At 33.6% G+C, this 23,417-nt stretch overlaps 1 protein-coding gene across 4 annotated transcripts in view; it reads right to left on the bottom strand.

The window, feature by feature from the left end:
• RSRC1 (arginine and serine rich coiled-coil 1) overlaps positions 1 to 23,417 on the bottom strand; it is a 421,306-nt gene that overhangs the window by 52,108 nt on the left and 345,781 nt on the right. For all 4 annotated transcript variants that reach the window (XM_025376980.1, XM_025376977.1, XM_025376978.1 and 1 more), the window contains one exon: positions 21,493 to 21,561. In XM_025376980.1, coding sequence (XP_025232765.1) covers positions 21,493 to 21,561 — 69 coding nt within the window. The remainder of the gene's footprint in view (positions 1 to 21,492; positions 21,562 to 23,417) is intronic.

Here is a 23,417-nt window from a genome sequence, read left to right on the forward strand (position 1 = left end):
AGTCTTTCTTAACAGTGCTCCATTATTGTCTCTTGGGTTTTCTTCCAAGTTACTGAAACCCATTCAGCCAGTTTTTTTTTTTTTTTCTTTTTCTTGAGATGGAGTCTTACTCATTTCCCAGGCTGGAGTGCAATGGCGTGATCTTGGCTCAGTGCAACCTCCATCTCCTGGGTTCAAGCGATTCTCCTGCCTCAGCCTCCTGAGTAGCTGGGATTAAAGGCACCCAACACCACGCCCGGCTAATTTTTGTATTTTTAGTAGAGATGGGGTTTCACCATGTTGGCCAGGCTGCTCTCGAACTCCTGACCTCAGGTGATCTGCCCACCTCAGCCTCCCAGAGTGCTGGAATTACAGGTATGAGCCACTGCTCCTGGCCCATTCAGCCAGTTTTTTATTCAGGCACTTTTTTGACTTTATCAGAAGGTGTCAGTGAAGGTTTTCAGATCACAACTCGGGGATAATATTCTTTCCTCAAGTGATCTTTAAATGTTTTCCTGATAGCCAGTTGAGGACTCAGTTGACCTTTCATGTGGCCAGGAATAACAATCAAGTTCATCAAATAGATAATAACATCGAGTCACAGCTGCTATCTGGCTAATAGTGATTTTAAGATGACATTAATTGTAAGATGCATCTTGATTTCAGACATGTTAAAACATGTAAAAAATAAAAGGTGTGTCATAGTATCAAAGAAGTATGGTTTGCTATTTTTCAGAGATCCAGAAATATTCTGATCGGAAATCATGGCACTTTCAAAATTATAAATTGAATATTTAAATAAATCACTTACTGGTTAAAAAAGAATGTGATTCAATATAGACACATAACTACATATTCATTCTTGTAGTCTGTGGTAAATCATGTTTGTAATTGGTTGGCTCTACTGCTTAAACCAGTTGTTTCCAAGTGCTTATCTGTGCAATAGTATTGAATGAAAATAAGAATCAGCCGAGAAACTTCAAGAACATACATAGGTTCTTGGGCTGACTCCTCAAAATTAGGAAAAATATAAAGTGTTTGCCATCGAGATATTTTAAAAACAACCCTCAGGTGATTCTGATGTATGCCAGGTTTGGGAAGCACTGGTATAGTTACATGTTGCTGTGGAAGATCCAGATCCAATTGCTGTGTGGGCTACACTAGTTAGTTGTAATACAGTAAAAAGAGCTCTGAGTATAATGCTAGGAAAAGAATTTTCCAGTGCAATCTCTACTATTTATTAGCTGTAGGACCTTGAGGAAGTCACTTAACTTGTCCAGTTTCTTTGTTTATAAAATAAGAATAATACGTAATTCACAGGGTTGTTGTGGAGCTAAAATCAGGTAACCTATGTTTTGGTTCTAGCACCAGTAAAGGCATTTAATATAAACTTAAAAAATGTTCTCTCACCTCCCCCACCACCTATATGTTTACTCCAGGCTTGTTCATACTGACAGATTTGAAAAATGTAAGCAATTTCCTCAAGGCATTCCCCAATTCTCTCAGCTGCAAGTAATCTCTCCCTTCTCACAAGCAGTCTACCAGCATTTCTTTATTGGAGTTTATTTCTACTTTGTTTTATACGTGTTTATGCACATGACATATTCCTCCCCCTCCCCCTCCCCCTCAATAGGCTGCAAACTTTTTTAGAACAAGAAGCTTGCCTAATTTATCTTCACAGCCCTAGCATTTAACATGGTGCCTGGAACAGATAGGGGGTTTTGCCAACAGAAGGATGTGAATGAAATAGCAAGGCAGTGATCCAGTTTCCATAATGACCTCTCCCTTTGAACAACCATTAACTCTAAGAGGTCAATGCTGCTCAGTCAACACTAGAAGTCAGGTAAGGGACATTAGAATGTGATTTATAAATTAGTCATTAGGTCAACCAACACTTACTTGAAGGCTGGGAGAGGAATGAACATTTAAAAGAGTAACACAATATATTTGCATTTTCTTAGTCTGAAAATATGTGTAGTGGTCCTAAAAAATGGATAAGGATGTGGTAGAGTATTGCTAAATACTTAGAGAAATGATAATCTGTATGGCTGTTAAATAAGCAAGCACTTTTGATGAAACATCATTTTTTCTTTCGTATTTACAGATAAGCCTTTAAAAATCATGCCCAACTAAATTATTTTAAATAGTATATGAATATTTTATATGCATATGACTGCACATCAATCTAAGTAGAAAATTCTTCTTAATTAAACTTAGAAAATGTTCTGTAATTTTTATTGTTTTAGAGGAAAATGTCTAAATGAAAACTGTAAGTCAATGAAAATCAGTTATGTAATTTATTAAAGTCAACCTGTATTAGAAAGTAATATGCTCATGTAAATTTATTACACAACTAAAAATAATTCACATATCTTTCTAAATGTAACTCTGAGATGGCAGATTCACCAATGTCAAAAAAGTAGTAAGACAGTCAGTGTCATATGTAGGAAAAAATAAAAACTATAAAACTTCCGAGCTCAAATACTGATAAACCAAATAGAAGAGAGATTCCTGAATGTCAAGTGCCATCTAGCCACAAGGGTTTTAATTCACAGGAAAAGACTTAATCAGAGGCAGGAACCGTGGTGTTATACATTGCCTTGGTGCTAGTGAGATAACAGATGCTACGAATGATCTTAATATATTCATTTTATATCCTTTGTGTTAGATTTTAAAAGATATATTGAAGTAAGCTTGGCTTTGTGTATGTAATAAAATATCTGCTTTTAGCACCATGGTTTTGGAGGGATTCCAATGTTTATCTTATTTTAGAAATAAAAATATTTTAATATTAAAACCATGGAATAATTTCAGTGATTCACCAAAAATACAACATACAATTAACTTGGTAATTATGACACATCCAAGTGAACTTTTTAGTAAACAAGATATATAAAATAGTCTACAATCTTCATTCTTAGGTTACCAGAAGAAAATAATTAGAATCTTTCTGGAATCATAATGACAAAGGAAGAATAATGTAAACTGCTAATGAGTAAATATTGAGGAACCATAATGAAAAATGATAAAACTAGTTGGAGAATGGGCTCTGTAGATCTAGGACCAGGTTAGATTTGTTAAACATTTTGTTAAATATTTAGCTTTCATATAATAGACTAAGAAAAACTGGCATGTAGAGAATCTGCATCTTATATTTTATGTTCTAACAAACATGTTTTCCTGCTAAAACTGGAACCCCTTCATTTTATTGAAGAATTACGGTAAGTATTCAGTCAAGTTATAGATGAGCTTTTTCACCATTTCTAGGTTTAAAGTTCACCACAATTAGGTCTCTCTTTATGTATACTCTTATTTATAATTAGTAACTTCTAGGAAATAATATCATTTTCAAAAATTACTCGAGTCATAAATATTTCGGAATCATGCTTGAATATTTGATTTAAAAATGTCTACCTTTCAAAAGCACAAAAATATACTGCTGCCAGAGAACTGCATGCAAAGATTAGAATGTATACATATATTTAAGACTAGTATGCATAACTTAATCATAATTTCTTACATAATTCTTACAAGACAGGTTATTTTTGCATTTTACAGACCAGCAAATCCTCACAATGGTATATGTGGATTTCACTCTATGTTTTGAACATCCTATATTCCAATGGTTTACTTATTTTCATTTAAAAATGATAGTGAAATTCCCTTAATAACCAATAACATCTTTCTTATTTGCACTCATTTATTCTTTCTGCCCACGTGGGCTTCACTTCTAAGTCCATTCAAAATGATGTTTTCCAAGCATGTGCCACATGACTTGTTCATATAAATGGAGCAAATTAAACTGTCTCCACATATATTCTATCACATTTGTAGCCCTGATTTCTCTCTTTAACACGTGGCCAAGACACCGTATTATCTGCCTGCAGAGGTTGACCTCAGGATATTAGATTCTGCCACATAGCTCTCTTGTACTAAACCGAGGGGAAACACTTAATCACCCCTGCCTTTTCAGGAAAAAATCAACTTTAAATTTGCCATGATGAAAAATCAATAAACCAGTAATTGCTTGGCTTATCATTGCATGGAGGAACAAATTGGGAAGCGAAGCTTAGCGTCCACACAGATTTCAGTGAGACACATGGAGTTTCAGGATCACTAAGCTAGAAAAGGAAAAGGTCTCAGAGTGATAATTAAATCTACTCATGCTGATTTTCTGCCAAATTTATTTCCCAAGAGTATATAAAAATGTTTCACTGCTTACTAGTCAGGCGTAACTAATCAAATCAACATTACACCAACATATACAAGAAAGAAAAAAATGCACATTGAAGACTGTAGGCATCAGAATAATACATTCTTGAGAATAAAATTAATATAAACTTACTTTTTAAATGAACTTAGTCTTTTTAAAAATTACATTTCTTTCTTTGCTCTATAAATACCTATAAACATTTTTATTTAATCAATTAATACAACATTGTAATCCATAACCCCTTTAAATTGTAAAAGTTTTCAAGTAAGCATCAATATTTAAAGATAAATCTCAGACTGTCCCACATTAAATATTTTTCATTCCCACAATGATCTTTTCAGCTCATTTCACATGGGTTCTCTATTCTTTGCTAATGCAAATACATGCTATCACATCTAAATTAGTCCACTATTCACATATATTTTTACCATATTCAATGGGAATTACCAGATCTGTTGTTTAAATTAGGCTTTATACTTAAACACAGAAGATCTATTGTCTATGAAATAAAATGAGAAATACATATCATCCTTGCCACAAGGCAAACACACCAACTGAAAACATTACAGAGAATGTTTAGTGTTTAAAAAATTACTACCACTAATAGACCTAATTTAATGCAGTAAATTAGCATAGTTCCAATGGAAGTGCAAATGTAATCACACTCAAACATTCATATTAAGAGGAAGAAGGAGGATGAGCTTTTTCTTTTTCTTTTGTTGAAAATGATTTTATGTGTGTCCTTCAAATGGCTACTGGGACTATGATAATTAAAACATTTAGAATAGCACAAGCCCCCCAGTCTCTAATCTGAAGCTCAGGTCAGCTGTCTGTAGATTCTAATTTGTCCTCTATTTGTATTCATGACAAGAAAATACTGAATATTTAACAGCAAACCAGCAGGAGGGGGTATTGTGGACTTAGAGGTGAAATAATTTGATTTCTGTGCAGATTACATGTAACATCCAACATCTAATCTCATACCTGATTTGGCAAAACAATTACAATAAAAATAATGTAGGGACACCATAACTATAAAGTGGAGAAATAAAAACTTTTTTTCATGGGTTGGGAAAGAATAACTTTAAATATTACATTGTTTACTATACTTCCAAGGCCTACCTTTCCAATAATAAAGGTAAAAATAACTTACAGAGTATGATAGCTGAGGATGATGTGATTTCTATTTTCTTTTATGGCACTGGAGGTTGCATCTATTTTATCTCACTAAAGAGCAGTGAGGTTTACAAATAAAACAAAGGGATATGGAGGGAACTTTAAGAAGTCTTCTTGTCCATTCTCCTGCCTTTAGGCAGGACTACATTGAAACAGAAGCTTTGTTTTGATCTAAGATAAATTTCCATCTGTTGAAAAATCCAAGGGCTGTTTTAGGGGAACTGATTGCTTCTTAAGGTGAAGAACAATTATAGTAAAAACTAAAAGTTGAAAACTTAACTTCTTTATAACATCATAGATTTGAGATTTGATTATAAATGTTACAAAACAAAAATTGAAGAATATTTGCTGGATTAAGATTTATGTTACACAGGCAAAACAGATTATTGAACATAATCATATTAAAATATGCATAAATGAAAATAAATTTTAATTTTATAATTTTCAATTTGGTGTTAATTTATTTTTTGGATAAGACCCTCAGCAATGCTATTAATTTATCTGTTTTTTCTTCTGCTGAGTGGTAGCTTTCTCTGTAAATGTGAATTTTATCAAACTAATTTGTTAATTCACTATTAAAAAGAATTTAATAATTTCAATAAAACTATTTTTATTGATGGGAAAAACAAAGACAAGTACATTCAGACAATAAATCAGTTTAATGATTTTATTAAACTGTCTTTCTAGATTAAAAGGATCAAGTTCTGCATTTTCAAAATGAACTCTTTACTCTGAGTTTTTAGGATTCCTTATGGAATCATAATCTTTCATTTTCTAATTATTACACAAATCACTCTGTGCTAGGTGCTGGGCAAACCAAAGTCTACACACAGAAATGGTCTTTGGTCTTTAGGAGCTCACATTCTAGTAGAGCCCACAGTATTATTATAATTTAAATGACAAAAAGCAGAGGAGTTCATCCAAATAGGAAATGGAATAAGAGTATAGAAAGAAATGCAGTACACTGTAAATATCTTAAAGAAGCTTTTAACATTTGTTTGTATACAAATTCACATTTAAAATAACCTCAATTAGATTTTTAAATTACTTTCTTTTGCTTGATTCCTGTCTTCTTTCAGTTTGTGACACAGCCAGTCTGTGAGCTGCTGTGCTCTACCTCTTTCAGGAACTGGTAACTTAATTCAGCTGATATGATTAAAAAATAAAATTTCAATGCTGTTAATCAAACTGAATTCCAAAAAATTTCAGTGATGTTGACCAAACTGAATTCCAAATTCACAGAAATCTCCCAGTTATATCATATAGTTTCTGTACTCTTGTGTGATTTGTGTAAATAATCAACTTGTGAATCAATTTCCCAATTTTTTGAGATGAGAGAACACTAAAAAAATCACAAAGTTTATTCAGCGATTGCCTATGATCTGTGGTTTAGGGTTTAGCTAGGCAAACAGAACAGTACAGGGTAACCTGGATGCACAGAGCAGGATCACTGACTCTAGCTTGATGAGGATTAGGAAGTGATGGGCACCAATAATAAGGCTTTATTTGACACGTAACATGACTTAGGCGCATGTTGAATAAAGAACAATCTATGCCGATTAAGGAAATTGGTTTCTGGGGCTGAGTCAGATGACAATATAAATGACACTACTTCCTAGCGGCCCACAAATCAGCCCACCAGAAAAAGCTCAACCACTTCCTTTCTCACATAGCAAGGTGCTTTTCTGCTGCTTCTGCAGGTCATTTCTGAAAGCTCAGGCCTGTCCTTCCTTTCATGTTCTTGTTTGAAAATCTTAATTCTGTTGAATTAGACTGAGAATAGCAGTATCAAGAGTCTCTATTCCCTTTCCCCAGAGAGATTCATGTGGTTCTTATGTGAATATACCTGTGATTGCATATTCACATAAGATTATGAATATTCTGGATAGTACTTTATGATAATGAATTAAACAATACGTTTAAAGACATGCCAGTGATGCTCTGGAATCAGTCACAAATTTAAACATAACCTAAGAAAGTTTAGAAAAAAGCATAAAGTTTTTGTTTATTTTGCAGGGGAAGAGAAATTACAGTAGTATTCTTTATGTGTGATAGTCACTTTCAAGGTAAAATAAATCATAGACAAGTTCATATAAAATGCACATTGAATATGGTTTCAGTACACTGCAGGTATGTCCAAATGTCAGTTACTGATATGCAGGCCATGATGTTTATAATTCACCTAGTTTCCATCTAAGAGAATACAATATAAAAATTAGAAAAAACCAAATTTCTCATTCAGAGCACTTTCTAACCAAAAGTAAAAAGTTTTCCTTCCAATACAGCTTTTCAATATATGAAAGATCTGTGAAATGTCTTCTTGACTTTAAATATATTAAATTATAGATTAATTAAATGATTAAAGACTAAATAACTGAAAAAAGAATAAAACTAAAAGCATACACTTAGTTGAGCTTCTGAACTTTAGGGCATTTTATTCTTTTTTAAAAAATCCAAAATAATTTGTATTAATTTGATATATCACTATTCTTCCATAATAATTGCTTCTAAAACTTCTAAAATAGCACAGATTTCTTTAAACTACAGCTAGAATTTTACTATATCCAAATATACTAACAGATGGAAAACTTTAATTTTTAAGGGCAATAAAACCTCATTTCCTATTTGTATGACCTTGATTCCTTTCATCCCCATGTAGTTTTGTATGCTGTGGGAAGTCTCCCTGGTTCCAAAGGTGAACACTCGAGCAAATGCATGTGAAAGACAGACTTGAAGGTGTGCTAAATGGTTACCCTTGACTTTTGCTAAGGAAAACATTTTCTCAAATAAAAACACTGAAAGCTTGAGAGCAAAATCTGTACTTTTTAAAATAAAGAGAAAATGAAGGGCAATCAAGATTTCTGGAATAGTATTTGGTATCTATTGCCTCAAAATCTGTTAGTAATTAGGCCAATGTTAAGGGTATGATGGATCAGTTAAATTAGCCATTTAATACCTACAGGCAATATCACAAACATGACTACTCAAACAAATCTGTGCTGTTTATTACAAAAAAGCCTTGTAAGTTTAGTGTAGTGACATCATTATTGGAAAAATATTATCATCAAATATTGAAAGTAACTATTCTGAGTAAGGTCAGCATTTCTGTAGGCATTTGGAATCATATCTGGTGAACAAGGTGGGGTATCAAGCTTGGTTAAATGGTTTTTAGTATTTAGTAAAGTAAAAACAAAATCAAAATTGGGTGGTGCTATAGTTATTGTATGTCTTGAAAACTGACTCCATTGAAAGAGACAACAATAACTTGGGTACGTTAAACCAAACTCATTTGGAAAAAATATACTATTTCACGTTATTAGCTACAAAATGAATGGAACAGGGCAGTGGTTCGCAAATGCCAATCTATGGGTTGGTGTTGGCAGGCTGAATAACAATCATTGGGCTTATCCTGATTCCTTTGGTCTGGGAATCAATATATCCATATATTATTTTATATTATATTATTAATATTAATTTATATTTTATATACTATTTAGATATATTATTTTAAAATATTTTAAAAATAATACTATATTTAAAAGCATAATCAAGATATTAAAAGCATACTCAAGACATCAGAATCCTCAAAGATATTCTGATCACTGTGTCCACAAGGCAGTAACTTATTTTATTTATTTGATATGCTCTCATTATTCCAATAGATTTAAAAAATCTATCATCACTGGTAAATTCCAAAAATACACATACAAAAATTAATCCACAACAATAAAATGCCATATGATGTTGACATCTTCCCTACATGTCTGTGTTCTTTTTGTGAAAGAAAACACGTCTGTTTTCTTTCAGTTTGTGACACAGCCAGTCTGTGAGCTGCTGTGCTCTACCTCTTTCAGGAACTGGTAAATTTAAGGTTGTAAGGTTTTTATTTTTATTTTTTTTTTGGTTTTTTTCCTTGTATCTTAAGTCAATAACCTTCTATATATTAATGAATGCAGCAGTACTCTCAACTCCTTTCCCTAGATATATTTCTTTTAGTAAACACCTGACTGATAAACTATTACTGAGGACTTCAAATAAATTGAAAAGAAAATACATAATTTCTGGGGTGAAACCGACCAGACTTCTTATTCACAATTATTTCTACTAACTAGGTTTTCCTGGCCACTTTAGAAAATTTTCCAAGTTTGACCATATGAGTTTAAGTTACTGTTGAAAAAGAAATGATTGGAGTGAAGGGAGGGGGAGGTTATAAAAGTGATACCCTATTGTAGATAGACAAGGCTGGTCTTACAAATAAACAATAACTCATGACATGGCTCTACACTGATACTAAAGATGGATGTTGAAACAAGAAAACTATAACCTAATTTGGGGGGAAAGGAATAATAGTCAGAATTCCATTTTTGCTTGATGTTTATTTAAGACAGTCTCAATTCATTATGTCTGAGAGTTTAATTTATCTAGTTTTAGTATAATAAATTAGGCTTGTTTTACTCTCTACTATCTCTACAAAGAAATCACCATTATTTTAAACCGTTTATAGATGTAGGACAGATAAAGACAAAACCCACATGATCATCTCAACAAGACACAGAAAAAATTTTTCAGAAAGTGCAACATCTTTTAAGAACTAAAAAACAAAAAGAAAAAAATAAAACCCCAAAACCTAGGTCTAACAGTGTAAAATGATTGTGATATTCTAGTGAAAATACTAACTTACAAAATACCAAAGTGGTAGGAGTGATAAGATGCTATATAATCCAAATTCACTAATGCTGGTTTGTAAGATATTATAATATTTGCACTTTATTTTTTATTATTTTTAATATTTAGAGATGGGGATTTCACTCTGTTGCCCAGGCTGGAGTACAGTGCTGAGACCATAGCTCTCTCATTTTGAAGAATTATCAAGCAGATACAACATCAAACAATTTGAATTTTAAGAATGCAGATGTGCAAGAATGCAACTTGTTAAAAAAAAAAGAAAACAGGAAAGTATTAACTTCGAAAGGTATTCATCTTCTTACTTTAAGACTTTGCTCAAAGGTTATATTATCACAGGGCTTTCGTATATATATATACACACACACATATATATACACATACATATACACACACATATATATAAATCCCCCCCCAACCTATCTCATCGTCATGCTCCATTGTTCTCCTTGTGACCTGTCATCATTTCATACATTACAGGCATACTTTGGAGATATTCTCGGTTTCGTTCCAGAATATCACACTAAAGCAAGTATTGCAATAAACCCAGTAACATTTATTGTTTCCCTAGTCCATATAAAAGTTATGTTTACACTATACTGTAGTCTATTAAGTGTGCAATAGCATTATGTCTAAAAACCAACATACATGCCTTAATTTAAAACATACCTTATTGCTAAAAATGCAAATGATCATCTGAGCCTTTAACGTGTCATAATCTTTCTGCTGGTGGAGGGTCTTGCCTCAATGGTGATGGCTGCTCACTGATCAAGGTGGTGGTTGCTGAAAGCTAGGGTGGCTGTGGCCATTTTAAATAAGACAACAATGAAGTTTGCTGCATCAACTGACTCTTCCTGTCATGAAAGACTTCTCTATAGCATGTGATGCTATTGGATAGCATTTTATTTATTGTAGAACTTCTGCTTTCAAAAATTGGAGTCAATCTTAAACCCTGCCACTGCTTTATCAACTAAGTTTATGTAATGCTCCACAGCCTTTGTTGTAATTTCCAGTGTTCACACTGTCTTCACCAGGAGTAGGTTCCATCTCAAGAAACCACTTTCTATGCTCATCCATAAGAAGCAACTACTCATTTGTTCATGTTTAATCATGAAACTGCAGTCACTTAGTCACATCTTCAGGTTCCTCTTCTAGTTCTTCTCCTGTTTCCAACACAAAGGCTGTTACTTCCTCCACTGAAGTCTTGAGCCCCCTGAAGTTATCCATGAGGGTTGGAAGCAACTTCTTCCAAACTCCTGTTAATATTTCCATTTTGATCTCCTCCTGTAAATCACAAATGTTCTTAATGGCATCTAAAACAATGAATCCTTTCGAGCAGGTTTTCAATTTAATTTGGCCAGATCCATCAGAGGAATTACTACTTATGGCAGCTCTAGCCCCACAAAATATATTTCTTAAATATTAAGACTTGAAAAGTTGATATCAGTTCTTTTAACCAGGGGCTGGAGAACAAATGCTGGGTTAGCAGGCATTATTCTCCTTGTACATGTCAATGTGCATTAATATTTTTAAAGAAGTCTTTTCTTCTGAGCAGTATGTCTCAACAGTGGGCTTTAAATATTCTGTAAACCATGCTATAAACAGATGTGTTGTCATCCAGGCTTTGTTGTTCCATTTATAGAGGACAGCAAAGTTGGTTTAGCATAATTCTCAAGGACCCTAGGATTTTCAGAGTGGGAAATGAGCACTGGCTTCAAACTTAAAGTCACCAGTTGCATTAGCCCATGACAAGAGTCAGCCTGTTCTTGGAAGCTTTGACGCCAGACACTGACTTCACCTCTCTACCTATGACAATCTTAGATGGCATTTTCTTCCTATAGAAGGCTGTTTCCTCTGCATTGAAAATCTGTTGTTTAGCGTTGCTGCCTTCATCAGTGATCTTAGCTAGATCTTTTACATAACTTGCTGCTTGCTCTTGCACTTTTGTTATGAAGGCTACTTCTTTCCTTAGGCCTCACAAATCAAGCTCTGCCCGTTCCAAATATTTCTTCAGCAGTTTCCTGACCTCTTTCAGCTTCATAGAAATGAAGGGAGTTAGGATGTTGCTCTGGATTTGGCTTTGACTTAAGGGAATATTGTAGCTGATCTGATCTTCTATCCAGACCTCTCCAACTTTCTCCCTGTCAGCAATAAGGCTGTTTTGTTTTCTTATAATTCATATGTTCACTGGAGTAGCCCTTTAATTTAAATCAAGAACTTTTCCTTTGCATTCACAACTTGTCTAATTGTTTGGCACAAGATGCCTACCTTTCATCCTCTCTGGGCTTTTGACATGCCTTCCTCACTAAGCTTAATCATTTCTGGCTTTTGATGTAAGTGAGGGGCATGTGGACTCTTCCTTTCACGTGAACACTTAGAGGCCATTGTAACACTTACTGGCCTAATTTCAACATTGTGTCTCAGAGAATAGGGAGCCTCCAGGTGAGGGAGAGAGAGGAATAGCCAGTCAATGGAGCAGTCAGAACACACACAACATTTATCCATTAAGTTCGTTGTCTTACATGGTTGCAGTTCATCGTGCCCCAAATCAACTACTATAGTAACATCCAAGACCAATGATCAGTCATCAAAATGACAGATACAATGAGCATGTTTAAAATATTGTGAGAATTACCAAAATGTGATGAAGAGATATGAAATGAGCATATACTTTTGGGGAAAATGGCACCAACAGACTTGCTTGATGCAGGGTTGCCACAAACCTTCAATCTGTTAAAAAAACATAGTTACCTTCCAAGTACAATAAAACAAGGTATGTCTGTATGCATTTACTTGTTTGTTTATTCATTATCTGTCTCTTTCCACTAGAATGTGCACTCCATGTTTTGTTTTTTACCGTGGCCCAAGATTACAACAATGCCTGGCATATAGGAGGTGGCTCAATAAATATTTGTTGAAGAAAATGAATGATTAACAATTGTGCTGGGCATGGTGGCTCATGCCTGAACCCCAGCACTTTGGGAATTCGAGGTGGGAGGATCGCTTGAGCCCAAAAGTTCAAGACCAGCCTGGGCAACAGAGTGAGACCTCGTGTCTGTAAAAAAATAAAATAAAAAAATTAGCCAGGCGTGATGATGCTCGCCTGTAGTCCTAGCTACTCTGGAGGCTAAGGCAGGGAGGATGTCTTGAGCCTGGGAGGTTGAGGCTGCAATGAGCCGAGATCATACCACTGCATTCCAGCTGGGCAACTGAGCAAGACCCTGTCTCAACCACCCCGTCTCCCCACCAAAACAACAACTGTGATAAATGCTATGAAAGGACAGCATAAGTTACTACAATAGAGCATCACAGGGAGATTTGATCAAACTATGACATAAGAATTCAGTTCCTCTGAAGATACAATATTTAAGGTGAGGCCTGAAGGACTGGTAGGTATCAGCTAGGCAAAGGAGAAGGGCTAGAATTAGAAGTGGAGCCTGAAGATATGACTGAATGGCTACAATTTCATGAAACTAGAATGAATGCTTCTTACAGATGAGCAGAGAAAGTGGCTAAAAGGACTGACTCCAACTTTCTAAAGACGAAATTCTACGATAAATAAAATGCTATCCAACAGCATCATGTTCTATAGAGAAGTCTTTCACGATAGGAAGAGTCAATCAATGCAGCAAACTTCATTGTTGTCTTATTTAAAATGGCCACAGCCACCCGAGCCTTCAGCAACCACCACCTTGATCAGTGAGCAGCCATCACCATTGAGGAAAGACCTTCCAACAACAAAAAGATTACAACTTGCTGAAGGGCTCAGATGATCATTTGCATTTTTTAGCAATGAAGTATGTTTTCAACTAAGGTATGTACGTTGGTTTTTAGACATAATGCTATTGCACACTTAATAGATTCCAGCATAGTGTAAACAAAACTTTTATGGGAAACAGAAAAATTAGTGTGACTGGCCTTATTGAGATATTTGTTTTATCGGGGTGGTCTGGAATCCCCAGTGTCTCCAAAGTATCTGTATTCTAAATCATCATGAAGCCAGATTTGGCTTCATTATCAAATTCACATTAACATGAATTCCATTAGCGGTTAGTGATTTGTGTTGAAAAATAGTGCTACAAGGGAAAGTACTTCTGACCTAGCTTAATAAACTCTAACCAAAGCTGTGAAGATATATATCACCTACACATACAACATATCACATAAAAGCTGTAAATTTACATTAACTATAGACTTAATAGATAATAATATCCTAAGTAAGAATACTTAATCTAGAAGCTCACAGTTACTTGCAAGGAAATGATCTATAATCAGTTAAGAAGTATTTATTGAGTTCATATAGAGTGCCAATTTAAAGACATCTAGTTGCTTCTAATTTTGACTTGCTTAACTTCATTTTATATTACTATATTTATTTACCTTAAAAACTTGCCTAAAACAACTCCATTGGCATGTGAAGTAATTTACTATCTTCAGTTTAAATATAATCATAGGTGAGAAAAGGACATTTCTCATCCTTTGGTATTTACAGTATGAGAGTGATTTGGGTAAGGAAGAAACATAGTAGAAAACTACTTCAGAGCAGTGTTTTTTCAACTGAGGGTCATGACCCATTAGTGGGTTGCTTTTGTTTTGTTTTGTTGAAGATGCAATAGAATCAGAAAAAAAAAATTGGAAATGGATAAGTATTATTTTGTATTTTTTCAGGTTTGTGTATATATGCATATGTGTACTTGACTGCAAAGTATAATATACCTCTTGTATGTTTTGCATTTAAAAAACATGATGCTTTGGAGGTTGAAAGAATATTTGTGAGAATATTTTCTTTTTTCTAACAAAACGCAATTTCAAATTATTTTACAGAGAAGTCATTATTTTCAGTCCTCAAAGTAGGTGCTGTTCAGTAGCACTTCTGACCTATGAAGTTCTCAAAAATGATAATGAATAAAAATAATCTTATCTTGGAATTATAAAATAACTTGGATTTAAAAACCAACTTGATATACAGTAGGTAGGAACAAGGGCTGGGTGTAACTAAATACAATAAAAATTACTAAGGTACCTAGAATGTTGCTGTTACATAAAGTTTTTCCTTTTCAGTGATCTGTATTTTAGTGCTTTTTAAATAATTGCTTGCAGAGTGACTTATTCTTTGTTTACATAAAGTATTTTTTGTCATTTCACAAAGCAACCATAATGTGGTATTTTCCTAAAATGTCTTAGTGTATTTTGGCTCTGAAGCCTAACAAGGATACATATTAGGACTTTGGTGTTTACTCTGCCAGCATTAGAAGCACTACAGCTGGGCTTAATCCAAATCACAAGCAATATAATGTCTACCTTGGTTGGATAGGATTCAATAAGATGAAGTATTTTTTTTTTTTTTTTCTTAAGAGACTAGAAAGCAGCTCTGGACTTGAGAGACTTTTGTTTCCTTAAGAGACTTAATCATAGCTCACTGCAACCTCGAACTTCTGGGCTCAAGTGATCCTCCTGCCTCAGCCTCCTGAGTAGGTGGGATTACAGATGGGCACTGTATTTTTTTTTTTTTCTTTTTGAGACAGGGTCTCACTATGTTGCCCAGGTTAGTCTCAAACTCCTGGGCTCAAGCAACCCTCCTTCCCTGGCCTTCCAAAGTGCTGGGATTACAGACGTGGGTCACCATGCCCGGCCTGAAGTGCTTTTCAAAGACTATCGCCATTTCATATTATGATGATTCCAGGCAGCTTTTATCATGTTCCCCACTTTAGAGTCGCAGTGAGGTTAAGTGATTTATTCTGTCACAGAGCTAGGAAATGGCAGAGCTGAGATTCTGAACCTCATTCTATTACTTCAGCTAAAGGAAGCTAGCTAGGGCTATTTCTAATAGAGCACAATTGATTCCTTAGATTGTACTAACCTCTCTAAGTTACTCTCAGGATTGTACACCTGTGGGCATTCAATATGTATGTCAGCTTCCTAATGTTTAATTTATATTGTAAGTATCTGATTGAATAGAAAGTCTGTAGCTTTGAGTTGGTCTTGAAATTTGTGTTTGTAGAAAACAATATATTTAAATCAGTAGGGAAACACATGGTAGCCAGTCACTGGGGGCCTAATGATGATTAAATAGGTTATCAGTATATCTGCATTTCATGTACATAAACATCTTACTGAAAATAAGTAAAATGCTATCTAAACTGGCTTCCATTCCATAGACAGTATAGCTCAATGTGTATGAAGCAAAAATATCATGACTTAGCTATTAGGAAAATAAGGAAGGATTCCTTGCTTGGTTAAAAAGTTAAAAATGAATTAACACACAATTACTGGAATCGCTGAAACTGAGAAACAGGTTGATGCTATGTAATATGGAATAGAAAAAACTGAATCTAAGGGAAAGGTTAAAAATATTTATCAATCAAGTTCTTGCAGACATATAATCAAGGGTATTATAAAGGACAAATCACTGCTGAGGGAAATAAGACAGATGGCTAGGATAAATGACTGAGTGCTCTTGAGTGAATTTTCTTTTTCTTTTTTCTTTCCTTTTCTTTTCTTTTTTTTTTTTTTTTTTTACTAAATAAGAACTTGAGGAAAAATATGCAATGAAGCAATGTATTCAGGCTAAGCAGATTTTCTTCTTAAAGAAAACAGTACTCTAACAGAGTTAATGCGTTAAAAAACTACAGAAATATTTTAAAATTATGACAGATATATTTATAGAACTATTAAATGTGATATACAGGAAACACAAATTTCTTAAAGGGACATTTTAAATCTTACAATAGAACCACCTAATAAAGTAATATAAAGAAGGGGGGATTTTCAAATGTTTAAATCTAAGAAGGAAATAATACTGCATATTACAATGAGTATCCAATTCAGGATGAGGGCTATCGTATTACTTCTGTCTAACCTACTTGGATCTACATGCCAACTGTAGATAAACAGTAATTCCTAAATGATGCCCTCATATCTGCTAACTTCTCCTTTCAACTTCACTCCTACTTTCTTATAAAGGGTATCCAGAAGGAACAAAGGGTCTTAGGGTCTATGGGTCTTAGGTGATGAATCACAGTGGAGGGAAAGAAGGGATTATAACAGTTCTCTCTCTGGATGTGCTCAGACTTGGTGCTAAGTGTGTTTTATGCTAGAAACTACAAAGCACGGGGCCAGTCAAAACCTCAGAGAAAGGAACCTGAGAAACTAGATGCTTAGGTGTGGCTCTGGTCCAGACTCTTAAGGCTGGATGTGGAGGACACACTATGAATATCTTACATTGACCAGGCAGTCTGTAGGGAGAAAAGCAGATAGAGATTATGCAAAAAGGACATAGACACCCTGACAAAATGTGACTCTAACTGGAGTACCTCCCCTATTGGGTATCCCAGAAACTCAAGTGAGGCAACCTAGTATGGATCTAGATCTAAGTTAGGACAGGAAAACTTGACAGTAAGCAACTTCCTAGGAGCTGGAGGGCAGGCTCCAGAGAGGATGGCAAAGGATAAGAGAGAGAATTATATTATTTTTGAGCACTGATTCTAAGGGTTGTGATTTATGCAGGCTATTTAAAGAGAAAAATGTGTACTGGAGTCTGACTGCCTGGGTTTGTATTCTGGCTTCACCACTTATTAGCTACAGAGCAAGCTACTAAGCACTGTGCCTTTGTTTCCTATCCTCCCTATTGTACAGGGATACTAGCACAACCCGTATAGAGTTCATGATGATTAAGACAGTTAATATGTAGAATACTTAGAACGTTGTCTGGCAACCACCTTGCCTTTCAGTTACTAGTACTCTTTACCTCACCTTCACTGAAGGATTATTAAGAAAAAAAGAAAAATGAATTTAGGCTAATCTATTTTACTTCTTGTCAATCAGCTCTGGCAAAAGATTTGATGAATTTAAACTTAAACAAATGAGACTTGAGGATTGTTCTGTCTTCATTTGAACTGCCTTTTATTATGTTCATATTTTCACTGTCCACCATTCCCATGAATAATTTAGAAAGGGCTGCCTAACACTTTTGGAAACAAAAATATTTGAAGTAAAAAAACCAACAGATGGGTAGAGCTGTTTTGAATAAACACAAGGGGAAAAAGAATCCAAAAGCTACTATACTTATACCACAAATAGGAAATTCATATTAGAGAGAAGTCAAATGCAAAGAAAGACTACTGTGCTTACAATGGATTTAAAACATAATTAGCACCCTTAAATGCATACCAAATTAAATATAAAAATACACAGAAAATCTAAGCAGTTATGCTAATGCATTCAATAATAGAAACAGAAGTTAAAATGCTTTTTAATTATATACAAGTATAATTAGAACATTTTCAAACACATACAGAGAAAAAGAGAAAGTCAAAGTCGATTATTTATTAAGTCAAAGAATAAGAAACAAAACAGAACTGAAAGATTTAATACTATTCATTTTTCCTAAATTATAATCTAGAATTAGAAAAAAAGGGACATTGTATACCTAAACTTTAAATATTTAGTTGACTTTTACTGAAAGATATAACATTCCTATAATAACTAAAAATTAGTGGCTCAAGAGAGAGTGAGCACCTATCACCAATGTACTAGCGATATTTACTAAGTGGAAAAATCAACTGAACTATATAAGGACTATGAAGTGCACTCTAAATGGGCCCTCATTGTTTAAAGGCTGGAACACAAAGTAGTCATCCTGGACCAGTTTTGGTGTGCAGCCTGACTTTTACTTTGGATGCAATACTTGCAAACATAATTATGTTATTGATTTAAGAACACTCAAAGGAAGAATGCATAATATAATGAATTTGCATGGCACAGATCTTGCTATGCTAATACAATAGCTTTTTTGAGATAACAGAGAGTGGATAAAGGGAGCTGGATAGACAACGTTTATCTACATTTTCGCAATGCTTTCAACTCTGTATTGCATATCAGCATGCTGAGAAATTAAGAGATGAATTGTATAAATGATGTGACAGAGTGAATTACTAGTGGCTTACAGACTGAAAATAAAGGATTTTTATTCTTTCAGATACAGAAATATATACACACATGCATACTGTTCTATCTCAGGTTTCAATTTGCAGTTAGACTATATGAAATAAAATAAATGTAGCTTATACATTAATCACTTTCAGAGAACTGTTAATTTGATAGCATTCAAGTACCTAGACAACTCAAGAGAAAAAAATTGGAAGCAAACAACAACAACAGAATCTGGCAAATAGTTTAGCAAATTTTGACAGTTATTTTGACATTCCTTGGTTTAATTTTGCATGGTCTAATTCATTAGAGCAATAGCTTAATAGGTACGGGCCTGTCTTAGAAAAGCCCTTAACAAAGTTGGGTAATACTTTCAATGAGATTATTTGGAATCCCATTGCAAGCTCAAAATAAGCTACTTAGCATGAATTTAAAAGAATAAAGGGAAATTGGTCATTGATTTATTCATTCATCATGCAACAATTCAAGAAACTGAGTTTCTACTATGTGTCAGGCACTGTGGATACTAAGTCCTCTATAATCCTGTAGTTTAGTTAGTATGCTAGATTTTTAAAGATGCTAATTAAAACAGCTACGATTGGAGGAATATGCTTTTTCAACAATTCTCAGGAACTGAAAGAAAAAAGGCACTGCATATTGCAGACTAAGTATAAGGTCAGTTTGATTTAGTGAAAAGTCTAAATTAAAAATTACTTTAGAAAGAATTATAATATAACGTTCAAGTATCTAAAGTTACTTAAGGAATTCTTAACCAGATGTCTTTTAAAAGATGCTTAGGGCTAATTTAATGGAAACAAGAGAGACGTAGAAATATCAACTGTCAACATGTAAATGAGGAGTTCTGAAGTATTAAAAAAGTTTCTTTTATTAAGATAAGCATTCATATTATATTTTTTCATAAAAACAAATCACCTTGCAATTTCAATATCTGTGGTTACTCTCACTGCCATTCATTTTCAACTGATTAAGACTCTAATTAAGATCTGAATTAATAGGATTAGGCTAATAACTACTACAACATATTTCACTGTGTTGCTTGGTCATAAGTACTACACATGTGATTTATAGTACCACAGTGTTTTATAACGGCCATTATGTTATTAATTAGTTACATTGATCAGAATGCCACACAACATAGCAGTACTTAAAAATTATAATTTGCTTAGACTGCTTTGTAGTTAATCTTATATCTACCTGTACTATGGGCACATCGTAAGGATAACTGAAATCAGATAGCTTGCTTTCACTAACAATGCCAAGAGATCCAGAAGAAGATAATTCTATTGAGGAATCTTGCTATTGAAGTTCATTTTTTTTCTCAGTATACCATAAAATTAGTTGATCCCGGAAAAGAGCATAAACCCAGGATGTCTGGGGGCCAAATAAGGTAAGAACAGTATACTATATGCATATAAATTCATCCACATTTAGTTTGAATGTACTTATTTGTAGGGATCTGCCACTTAAATCTACAGGTTTTTTTTTTTTGGCTTGGTTTTGAGGATGGCTCTGATGGGACTCTGCTTTTAAGCATTCGAAACCATTATACTTTGGGTTTTACTCAATCTCAGCTTCCATGTAGTGGCTGAGAAGTTCAAATTATCTTCTGGTTGTTACAGAAAACACAGGTACCTACTAAGGCAAAAATTTCAACTTTCAGATTTTGACTACAGCACTCAAAGTCCAAATTCTTGCACATATCAGACTTCAACTTCTCAAAAGCTCACAAGAGCAAAAGTTACCCTGTGAAATTAGCCAGTAAAGTGACATAATTGCCAGTCTAAGCAGGTCATCAACGTAACTCACTGAGAAAGATTTGACTGAATCTTGCTTTAAGCACTGTAATTTATAACAGTATATGTATATAATCCCCCTGTGAAGAAAAAAAGGTAAAATTTTCACTCATGTAAATCACAGATTGCAAATTAAGGGGAAAATAAAAATTTGTTAGAGGGGATAAAAATGTGTTAGATTTGTTTCAGTAATATTTTGGGGGAATTGCCTAAATGTTGTTTTTTAAAAAGAATAATTATCTTTAAAAATTAAGACATGGATTTCACATTATGACTATTTATGACATTTTGAATTTCAATGTTCTCTCAACTCTTAAAAAAGTTTTATTGGCAAGAGGACTTTTCTTCATCACTACTGAAATATTTCACAATCTATGGATAAGGTTCAATCTATTTCTGTGACTGATTTTGGTAATTTTTTAACTATAAAAGTCAGAAGGAACAAGCCAACATCAGCACTACTATATAATCTTATCTCCTCCCAATTTCCCAGAATATATAATAGGATGCTTATAAACTAATCTTATGAGAGCAAACATTAGTGTCCAAGACAATGAACATAGTGTGATATTGTGTCATTATTTTGGTTCATGAAATAGCATGAAGTAACCCTTAAGGCATTAGATTATATTCTATGGTCTATTCAGGAAATACAGCCAAATAGTGATTTCTCAGATAAAAATGAACACATGCCTTTACCTTCCTCCTTTCTTCTCTTTGCTTCTTCCTCATTTCTTTCTTTGGCTTTCAATGCTTCATCAGCTTTTGCTGAAACAAACACAATACAATTTTTGTACTGATTTTATGCCCATATTTAAAGTGAAAATATTGGTTAAAGGGACTAGAAATTCATTACTTATTTTCCACGAAGTAATCACAAGAAAGAAACAAGGCAGTTGAACACTTGAAATACATATTTTATATTCTTTATTCAGAATAAATATTCAGAATATTTATTTAGAATTTTTGAAACTTTGTTCAAGACAATCTCTGTACTAAAGGGAAAATGAGTTTAAGCAAGACACATTTAAATGATGACATATGAATTGGGAAAAGTTGTTTGTCATTAAGTCATCTGATGTATCAGTGTAATGCATTTGTTTTAAATTTTGGAGGAAAGTTCTTAAGCTACAATTTGCATTTTAAATATAAGAAGCTTGCAATATCTATGGAACAGTATCAAATTAGGTAGCATACTTTTTTGTTCATTGCACATCATAGTAGTGGTTCTTTATTCATGTTATGACAGCATTTGGTAAAAAGAATCTCTTTCCCTCTAGAAACCTCTTCCCTTATTACTTAATTATCTACTAGTTGCTCAACTGCAGGGGTTTTCAAACACTTTACTACAGATGTTGAGGAAGATTAAAAATATACAGCACAGTAACAAGGGACTATCAATATACTCTGTAAATTAATTAAATTTCTGTTCTAGCACATCATTTATTCCAAAGCATTAATGTCTCAAAGGAGCGATTCTCCTTTATTGCCGTCTCACTGCCTGATGAGTGAACTAAGTGAAAATAAGTCTCTAACAGCATTATAGTTGATGAAATATTAAGTTAAAAAAGTATTGCCTCGTCAAAAGAAAAAGAATCAAACTGTGCCGGCATTAAACTTTGGATGAGCCTTTATTATAATAATAACAGCAATATAAACTGTGATTTAAAAAATAAACATTCTTACTCTTCAATTTTTTGCTGCATGTATTTTTCCTATGCAAAATCAAAACATCCTTTAGAAGTATAAAGACTGGCTTAAAGGGGGAATTTATATAAAATACATGTCACACACAAAACTATTTTTCTTCGAAGTTTGATTTTTCTTTACCATTAATATTGACACTTTCTTAAAGTATAAAACTTACATAATGGTGTTATGAAGTACTATATCCGATTACACAGACATCTGTTTCCATTTACAAGCTTTTATATATACTTAGACTGCATTTAAAGTCATGAAATATTAAAACTTTTATGCCACTCCATATCATTGCAAGAATCTATTAAATTAGATAATAAAAACAAACCACCAGCAACTCTAAAGACTTTTACTTCATTTACACTTTATTCTCCCTGGTAGAAGGACAAGGATAATAGAAATTCCATTTAAATTCAATTTTGGTTATATGTGTAATTGTAGATATACCCCTTGAGTCATGTAAAATGCTCAGCTTATGTTTCTTTCAAATTATCCCGCTCAGATTCACATTCTACTCCTTACAACCATCTTCAATATGTATTAGCAGAGCTCATTAGACTGAAATTTAATAATGCAAACATCAGGTGGATTTCAAGAACCTCCATTAACAACGTAAGATGGATTGCTTATATATAGCTCTTGGGCCAACTGGGCACAATTTAAATTCAATAAACTAGCCTGCCTAAATCTGATTTATCTATTTCACTATGCTAGTTTATCCTTTATTACTGATTTGTTGCTATACATGGACAATTCATAGGAATATTATTTTATGTATTTTTTAAACTGCAAATGGCTCTGGTGCTGTGGTTAAATCTTTTATGTAATTGAGCGTCATACTGTCAATCAAGATCCCCAAATATATGTCTGTGTATACATGTGTATAAATAAAAAATCTTTTGAATTAATGATTAATCTTAAAA

The sequence above is a fragment of the Theropithecus gelada genome, chromosome 2 (genome assembly GCF_003255815.1).
Source record: "Theropithecus gelada isolate Dixy chromosome 2, Tgel_1.0, whole genome shotgun sequence".
In the NCBI taxonomy this organism is placed as follows: Eukaryota; Metazoa; Chordata; class Mammalia; order Primates; family Cercopithecidae; genus Theropithecus; species Theropithecus gelada.